At 35.3% G+C, this 9,275-nt stretch overlaps 1 protein-coding gene across 3 annotated transcripts in view; it reads left to right on the top strand.

Annotated features, from left to right (window-relative positions):
- GPD2 (glycerol-3-phosphate dehydrogenase 2) overlaps window positions 1-8,276 on the top strand; it is a 150,640-nt gene extending 142,364 nt beyond the window's left edge. For 2 of the 3 annotated variants that reach the window (XM_070357248.1, XM_070357243.1), the window contains exons 14-17: window positions 1,150-1,262; window positions 1,356-1,434; window positions 1,624-1,722; window positions 4,621-8,276. In XM_070357248.1, coding sequence (XP_070213349.1) covers window positions 1,150-1,262; window positions 1,356-1,434; window positions 1,624-1,722; window positions 4,621-4,746 — 417 coding nt within the window. In that variant the 3' untranslated portion in view covers window positions 4,747-8,276. The remainder of the gene's footprint in view (window positions 1-1,149; window positions 1,263-1,355; window positions 1,435-1,623; window positions 1,723-4,620) is intronic. The other variant, XM_070357258.1, reaches the window with a different exon arrangement.
- The last annotated feature ends 999 nt before the right edge of the window (window positions 8,277-9,275 follow it).

Below are 9,275 nucleotides of genomic sequence, written 5' to 3' on the forward strand. Positions count from 1 at the left end.
GGGAGAAATTATCCAGCATGGTGAAGGGATTTAAAATCATGTGTTATACAGGAGAGTAAAAAAACTCTTAAAAGGAAAGCTCTATTGGTTTGGTCAAAAAGCTTGTTTGGGTTTTACTGATACAGCTTAGGAAAAACCAGAACGAACTTTTTTGCCAACTCAATATTTGTTGTGCTGTGATACAGGAAAAAAATCTTTTGACTTAAAAAAAATTACTCTCAGAAAGTTTCACTAATCCCAAACAAATTGGTGGAATTGCAGTGTTCACAGCAATAGGTAGTATCAGTTGAGGCTGGGATCATTGAAAACAAGAAAAGTAACTATTCAATAGACTAGCGTGTTTTTGTTTTTTTTTTCCCAAAGCTCTGTCATTTCCATCCAACTAGCAGCACCCAAGCATTGGAGAAGGAAATGGCAACCCACTCCAGTGTTCTTGCCTGGAGAATCCCAGGGACAGGGAGCCTGGTGGGCTGCTGTCTATGGGGTCGCACAGAGTCGGACACAACTGAAGTGACTTAGCAGCAGCATCCAAGTGACAAAATGTTAGAATTGGTTAACCCATGATGTCTGTCTTGATACAGCATGCCACATTACAATAGTTATTTACTTTTAATTGCTCTTTGGTCACCAAACCACAAAGATTTGGTCCTGTAGATTTTGCTAGTCAATACTGTGGGGGAATATTCAGCAATAAAAACAAACAGTATTAAAGCATGCAACAACATGAATGACTCTCAGAATCGTTATGCTATGTGAAAGTAGTCAAACACCGAAGACTACATACTATATGAACCCTTTAATATGAAATTCTAGAAAAGACAAAACTCTGGTGACAAAATCAGATCAGTGGTTGCCTAGGGGTAGAGGTCAAGGGAAGGAAGCAATTGGAATAGGAATGAGGAAGCTTTTTAGGGGATAGAAATGCTCTTTATCTTGTTCGTGGTAGCGTATAAACAGACTGTGTACCTAAAGTTGGTGAATTTTATTGAATAAAATTATACTTCAGTAAAACTAGAGGAAATAAAAAATTGTCCTGGCCAGAAAAATGAGGATGAACTTTCTGTTTAGAAAACCAAGTGGAAAAAAAGGAGAAAAAAATCAATAATTCTTTCCATAAATCTTTGAACTTTGTGTGTGTCTGTGTTTTAGGAAGAACTTGAAACAGCCAGGAAGTTTCTATATTATGAAATGGGCTATAAATCTCGATCAGAACAGTTAACAGATCGCTCTGAAATTAGCCTACTGCCTTCAGACATTGACAGGTACTTCTAATAAGTTTCTGTCTCCCCCTCTCTCTCTCTTTTTGTCTTCACTTACCTAAGTATATTTTTCCATTATTTAACATTGTGTTCCAGGTACAAGAAGAGATTTCATAAATTCGATGCAGACCAGAAAGGCTTTATTACCATTGTTGATGTTCAACGTGTATTAGAGGTATTTTTTATGGTTCAGTATCTTTGATAGCAGAGGAATGTAAAGATTTTCCTAGATAATTTTTTTCTCATCTAGTGCTATCTATAAATACTATTTCTCTCTGAATTTTTGAAAGGCTAGTAATGTTAATAAAAGGAAATACATAATTTTTAGTGAAACTTCATTATTTTGTGCTTTCCTTTTACTTAGAGTATCGGCGTCCAAATGGATGAAAATACGCTACATGAAATTCTGAATGAAGTAGATTTGAATAAAAATGGACAGGTTGAACTCAATGAATTTTTGCAGGTGAGTTGTGGTGAAAGGAAACAAGTATATTTGCTTTTTATCTATTCATCATCAATAGATACTCAGGAATGGATTTCAAAGTCAGTACAGTTGTCACCTCATTCTGAAAAAGAAGAAAGCTTGAAGCCAGCGAAGGTTGATATGTCTTAAAGGATATGACTTTGCATGGTGTGTGTTCTTTTGCTTTTTATAAGATACATTATGTTGTATTGGGCAATTTAGATTAAATCTAGGTTAATTATGGCTTAAAGGGATAAATCAGAAATGTGCTTTATAAAGAAATATGCTGTGGGAGACCACTGCTGGACACTTCTTTACTTCTAAAGTACAAAGTTTATTTTTAATAGAGGAAGTTTAAAGAAATCAAAGTTGTGTTCATTTGAGAATCATATTCACTTGAGAACCCAAAATGAAATGGTTATATTCTTATGTTACAACAAACCTGAAAAGCAAGAGAAAGGAAAGCTATATTCTAGGGTCAAGACCATGTAATCCAAGCATCTTTATTTCTAATTTTCCACTTATTCAAGGTTCAGTTGTTTAATAATAACCGGAAAGAAAGTAAATGTTGTTACTTCAAAATGGATGCTACACATGAATCCTTAAAAGTTCCTTAAAAGAAGGAAACTCAACCACCTCATACGTTATTTGTAACTGTCCATAGAACTCTGCTCTTACGAAGAATGTATTGGTTTCCAGACAGGCCAGGTTTTTTCTGTAGTGCTTCTTGGGCAGGTATTTCAAATGAATGCCAGGTCTTGCTTGCACCATGGCAATGATGAATGCTGAACATGAAATAAATTAATGCTGGGGATTTTGGTCAATGTCAGCCCTTTCTTCACTGTGTCAAGTTAAACAAACAAGATCAAGGCAAAGGAAATGGTAATTGTCTCTCTGGAGATGAGCAGCAGATAAGAGCATTGTTGAATCTAAATGCAGAAAATTTTCACGGATTGTGTCCAGCATTACAAAAAAGAATGTTACTTCTTTAGCTTACTGTTTAACTAGGTGGACATTTGAAATTGAGTTTAAAATGTATGCTTGGAAATTAGAAACCATTTCATACATTTTTTGTCTGGTTGTTTTCCTTGAGAAATTTGTCTGTCTCAGGATTTTAGAAAACTTTTCTTCAAATAAATAGCTAATGCTTCATTTCATATAGGTTGTAAATAGACAGCAGCATTTAGGGTTCAAAGACCTGAGGTCTTAGAAACAATAAGAGTCTAATGTTATGGATATGGATTTTGGGTGTTAAGTAATTTTCTTGAGTGCAGTAGAGCTAAACGCATAGAAAATAATTTAAACCACTTGCAAGTTTTCTTATAGTCTTTTTAATGATTATTTCTTGTCCAATTCTAAGTGAAAGGGACTAGAGATGCTTTACTAAGTGCATACATGGTATCATTTTCAACTTAAAAATGCTGATTATATTTCTTATGAAATATATTCACACCCAAATGTTATTTTTTCTCGTAATATGGTTTTAAGATATATGTAATGTTTGAAGAAAACTTTGATTTGTTAAAAGTTGATACATCATACAACCTTTATGGATAAAGGAAAAAAAAAAAAAAACCTCCAGCTCTCTCAGTTCTGTTAGTGCTGATAAACTTTGAAGGTATTCATTGAATCAGACAAAACAGTAAACAAGACATTGCTGTCTTTAGATGTCCACATTCTTTGTTATACCATTCATAGATGGAGAGTATCTTTTCAGGGTTTTGTTTCATTTTTATTAAAATAGTTTCCCTTTCTGAAGATTAAGAGTCCGTGTGTATCCCATTAGACAGTTTTGAATACAGATATTTTAAAATAATCCTCATGGAAGATCTCTGTAGATTCTGCATCATTATATGACTTTATTTTTAGGTTTGGACTCTAATGACTTCTGCATGTAGGAGTCCATCTCTAATAAACAGTAGCTTGTGAAACAGCTTTTAATAAGGTCATGAAATTCTGATCCAGCCACTTGGCAGATGCCTCTGACCCTTATTCAGAGTCATTTTTAAGAAATGTATCTCTTTAGACTAGAAACTATAACCCTAAAAATATTTTGAGGATTTACATATATATATATATATATATACACACACACACACACACACACACACACACACACACACTCCTGATGAATGACTAAATCAGTTCTTTAAAAAATAGATAAAAAATATTGAAGAAGTGAGATCAAGAAAAGCAAATAGTTAAAACCACATCAACTTGAAAAGGAAAAAAAACAATCCCCACGCTCATAATTGCACAGTGCCTTCCAGATTAAAGGCCTTTGCCCGCCGACTGCATGTAATTTCAAGACTAATTCTGATTTTATCCACTGGATAAAAATGAATTAGCTAAAATCTGGGCTGTGGAGTGCTTTTACTTCTTAAGGTAGATCTCTGGGTCCATTTTCAAGGACTTAAAAGTAAATGATTTTAAAAAGTCTTTAAGGAATTTGGATTTGGGGGACTTGAAGTTGTCAAGTACAATAACACTAAAAAAGAGTAGTTAAATATGTCATGGTTTGTCTTTGTTCAATCCCTGAGATTCCTTTTTAAGATTTTAAAATGGAATTAAAGATTCAATATTTGAGTTGCTCAAAAAAATGTATATGTGCTGAGCTCATTAAGGGGCAAAATGTAATATATTCAATCTGCATTTTAAAGGCAGACTGATTTGCTAGATAGGTGTTAGTTTTTGCAGCCTTGGCAAAATACCTGCCCCTTTACCCCTTTTTGAAATGTTTGAAAATCATAGTTTCTTCTGTGAACTGTAGTACCTGCTATGGTTTTGATGGGGGCACTTAATTATTCTCACCTGCTGCAAGGGTTACTATTAAAATGCTGTGAAGACCAGGAGTAAGCTGGTCCACCTTTTGAATCCGTTACCTATTTTCTCTTTAAGCTGATGAGTGCTATTCAAAAAGGAAGGGTGTCTGGAAGCCGGCTCGCTATACTCATGAAAACTGCCGAAGAAAATCTCGATAGAAGAGTTCCCATCCCTGTGGACCGAAGTTGTGGAGGATTGTGAGTCTGAGCAGTGAATCCACAGCCGACAAACATAGGAACAACAAATCATCATGTAACAAACCAGAGAGGACCGACACCACTCCAAAACAGTAGACACGGATAGCTGCCTTGTTGTAACACTGGGAAACATTCCAAAGCTTTAGGATGTCGATGTAGACCCTTTATTGGTATTTGCCATTCAGTCTAGCTTCTTAAAAGTGTATTTTATCATCTTTTCTCATTTTCAGTGCACACTGATTTAATGTTTTGCTTTCATTTTGTGATCTGTTAGACTGGACATACTCCCTTTTTGTTTATTCATTTATTCTAAGTCAATTTGAGAGAATATTTTGGCAAAAATTGAAACGAGAAGCTGGAAGCATTTTGTGAGATGCACAAACCTCTGGACATTAAGCTTGTTGATAGTATTTGTTCTTAAAAGAAATGGAGTGGGACCTATTAAAACAATAGCATTTCTGGAGACCTCTCAGCCCCCTTCTTCCTCCAGCTTGTCTGCTTTCTTTATCCAGACTTTATATCTAAGCATGACTGGTAAAACTGGAGAGGGAAAAAAAGTTTAGATCTGGTTATAAGAGCAAGTCTCAAAGAGAATCTCTGAAAGCTTCCAGAATCACAGGTACGAGATATAAGGATAGCATTGACATTTGCTGGGAGTTACAGTGATAGTTTCATCTCAGCGGTTCAATTTCCCCCCCAGTCACTGCTAGTTTTTCTTTTGACTATTACAGTTGCCAGGAAGATCCCTGCTTTTCTTATTTTAAAACCAGGATTTAAGTGGCAAGTTGGATACAGTGGGATGGGACTAGATTTCTCAAATTTTTACAGTTGTAATAAATTGAAGGATTAAAAAACCTGTGTTCATATAGCCACATATATAGCACAGTTTTCAATTCTCAAATCCTAGGAGTTGGAGCATGTGATACCATCGAACATGGCCTATTTTGCTTAGGTTACTGTATCAGTTGGAGGGAATATTTATAAACAGATAGTAAAAGAGAATAGAAATAGCCTATTAGTTAACTTTAATTATAATTATTTGTAAAAAGGCACACAATTACAATGTTCATGGTCATTTTAATTGCTTAAAGCCTTTCTCCTTCTGTACTAAATGGAAAAGTTCTCAACCAAAAAGAAAAAGAAAAAAAGAAAACCATACTCGACTCACACTCACACATGTCCACCATCACACACATACACAGTCACAGAAAGACAAAACAAAAAGATCAATCTGCTCAGAATTTAGTAAATACATAATATACTGAATTTAAAGGGCCCGTTTGGCATGCTTTTGTAATACTTTGGTGGCATTTTAGCCAGTTGTCTAAATTTGTCTTCTTCGTGCTTCCTCTTGTGAAGTTAACTACCTGCTTCTTTTGATTTTTAAGAGCACGTTGTGTATAAAATAGGAAATGTGACCCTTGTTTAATGTCAGGTTTTCATTGTGCAGACTTAATTTTTCAAACTGGTACATAAAACACTTTTGTGCTGTTATTTCTATATATGTCAACATTGTAGAATATCTTTATGTCTCATTCGAGTTGGGCATGAGCCTGTCTGTCATAATATACACACTGGAGGTTAGCTCACCTAAGCCCCCACCCTCACCTCGGAAACAGATAAGGTAGCACGGTAACTCATTTTGCTTTTAAAATGAAGTTTAGACTTGCCATTTCCTTAAGGAAAACCTAAAACAGAGCAAGTGAGGCTCCCAAGTATCACTGTGAACTTTTTCTTTTTAAGGTGTGATTTTTTTTTTTTTGCACTGGTTTCTTTTCCTTTTTTTTTTTTTTTTAAATAATAGACGCATGTGGTTTTGTAGTTTTGTTTTTCTATCAAGATAGTAATTTCACTGTTTAGAGCCCAGCGACCCTTAATAGAAGAGCTGTCCTTTAAAACATCAGAGATGATGTACCACAGTATTATACATTTGTGCTCTCTCTCTTTCTCTTCATTTCTAGTTAAATCAAGATAACGATGGCTTGTATCCCCCCTGAATCCATTACAGTAGGGATTGGGCTTATGACCTGAGTGGCCTGGGCAGAACTGTATTTGAAAAGAGGCCTTGTTTGTGCACGCTTTGCTTTGAGTGAAGTTCCTTTAAGGACAAAGAAAAGCACACTTTTCTTCCTTTGAGCGTATCTGCCTTTGCTTAAAACCTGCTAATTCTAAAACATACGCTCCTTCACCAATCCCAGAGTCTCGTCTTGGAAATGAGCTGGTTCCAAGTCTTTACTGTGAATAAAGCACCCCCGCATTTTGTATAAAGTTCTTAATTAAACCTGTGCAGCTTCTTTACCTGATTTCAGAAAAGGAGAGAAGAAATGGGGGGTGGGGTATAAGTGTGATTCAAAATCTATTCCAAGCGCCAAAAGAATTTTTTTTCTTTTTTGTATAAATATGGTATTAGCTGATCCTGTTGGGCTGGGTGTGGGGTGTGTGGAAGACTGTCTTTTGTCATCAAGTGATTTGTTTAAAGAGCCTTTAATGGGATTCAGGTGAAGGTACCCCCATCTGTGGTGGAGAGCTGAATGCTCCCTTCAGTAGCCCTTCGCACAATTATAACAAGAGTGGAAATGCCAGATTATTTGTTAAGCCAAGGTTGTCTGCCTCATTGCCGTCATGCTGTTTGCAATATTCTTGCTTTCAATCAGTTTAACTTTAGGATTTCCACTACTAAATGCATGCTCCCTATTCTGCTTTAGTTTCTAGCTTTGTATTGTCTTTTTTCAAAGTATGTAGTTTGCTCTTTTATACAACAACAAAATTTCATTCTTTTACTGAACTGTAAGAATGATCATTGATCTTATTTCCCTTTTTTATGTATTTGTAAAGATTTTTGGCATATGAATGTAATAACATTGAAGTCAGTGACACTAATACCTTACACTGTTTTGCATTATGTCTACCCTTTATATGGGGTAAAAAAGCCCTACTGTGCTTTGAAAGAATATCAAGTATAAGCCCAGTTCTGGAGTCGATATACACACTGCATGTTTTCATATATGGCATTTTTTATGTATTGTGTTGGGTTATTGTTCTAGATTGGACTGTTAAATGCTATGTTTGAGGCTGGGTTGTCATTTTTATAACTGTCTTGGTGTTTTATCGCCATTATTTATTACTTTTGATATACAGAATGAGCTGCATGCATTTATAGAGCAATAAGAGGATGTATTTAATGTGCCTTGTTTTTAACTGAATAAGAACTGAAAGCATGAATCAATAAAGCTGATTAAAATGGTCCATTTACTGGCATGTTGATGTACCTTGAAGTCAGAGAAATAACTTTGATGACTTGTAGTTTAAAAAAAAGTTTGGAAATATTTTCACAAACTGTATTTTTAATTGCATTCACACATTAATACTTTTTGCTTGCAATTTTGTAATTTTATCTCAAAAGTGAATCCCTGCATAGACTGATGTAATTTTATGAGACTGCCAGATTTATTTGTATTAATTTGTTGCTGGAACCTTTGGGGCACGACTTCTGTATTTGTGCAATCCTATTCTAAAATTACATGCATCCTGTTAGGTCTGTTGAATTCTTTTTTTCCTTTCTTTTTTTTTCCTTTTGTCAACCAGAGCCTTTTAGCCTGAGCATTCCCAGGCACACTGATGAATTTTATCATAACCAAAATCAATAGAAATGAATGGGAAAGATTACATAATCCATTTTGATCATCTTACATGTCAAGTTAGTGTAGGGTTGCCAAGTGTTGATAAATGCTCTGACAGAAAAAATGCTATATATTTTCATTGTCAGTAAATCAGTAAAGCTGTTATTAGTTTTAACACAAATTTTATAATGCCTATGTTATTTTATAGGTTTTAATTTACACATGTATATGGAGCATTGTCTCCATTTGTGGTTTAGAAGCGCTGCCTCTTGGTTTTGCGTGCTCAAAGGCCTGTGTGAGCTTCATAGGTTCTTTGAAATCATATAGAATAACACAGAGCACTAGTCCCCAGACAGACTTGGAACAATGAACTGTTTGTTCAAGGCCTGGAAAAAATATCTAAGAGCTCAAAACACTGTTTATTGATTTAGCTCATCACACTTCATAGCAGTTTAAAATTTGTCAACATAAAATTTGTCAAAATACATTACTCCTGGTTTTCAAAATGTGTAAAATTTTGGGTAATCCAAGGAAGAGAGATAGATACTCACATCAATACTTTGCAATCTTGGTCAGTACTGCATTATCAGTCATGGCAGATTTCACCTGATGACATTTGACTTAGGAAGGAAGCAGACAACAGAAATTTTCCATTGTTATGGCACCCTGGCAACTAGAGAAGTTCTGTATCAAGAGTTGGAGTCAATGAGCCTCCTGGGCCTGTGCCTTGTATTTTAGGCCTCTAATTAACTACCCTGCGTGTGAAACACATGCGCAGAAGAAAAGAGATACGCCAGCCACAATGACACCAAAGATAGTTCTGCAGGTCCTGTGGACCCTTGGCAAAAACCTTTGCACGTTGTTAGATACTTGATCCAGAACAGTAAGGTTTATTTGACCTAAACGAAATACC

This window comes from Bos mutus, chromosome 2 (assembly GCF_027580195.1).
Source record: "Bos mutus isolate GX-2022 chromosome 2, NWIPB_WYAK_1.1, whole genome shotgun sequence".
Lineage (NCBI taxonomy): Eukaryota > Metazoa > Chordata > Mammalia > Artiodactyla > Bovidae > Bos > Bos mutus.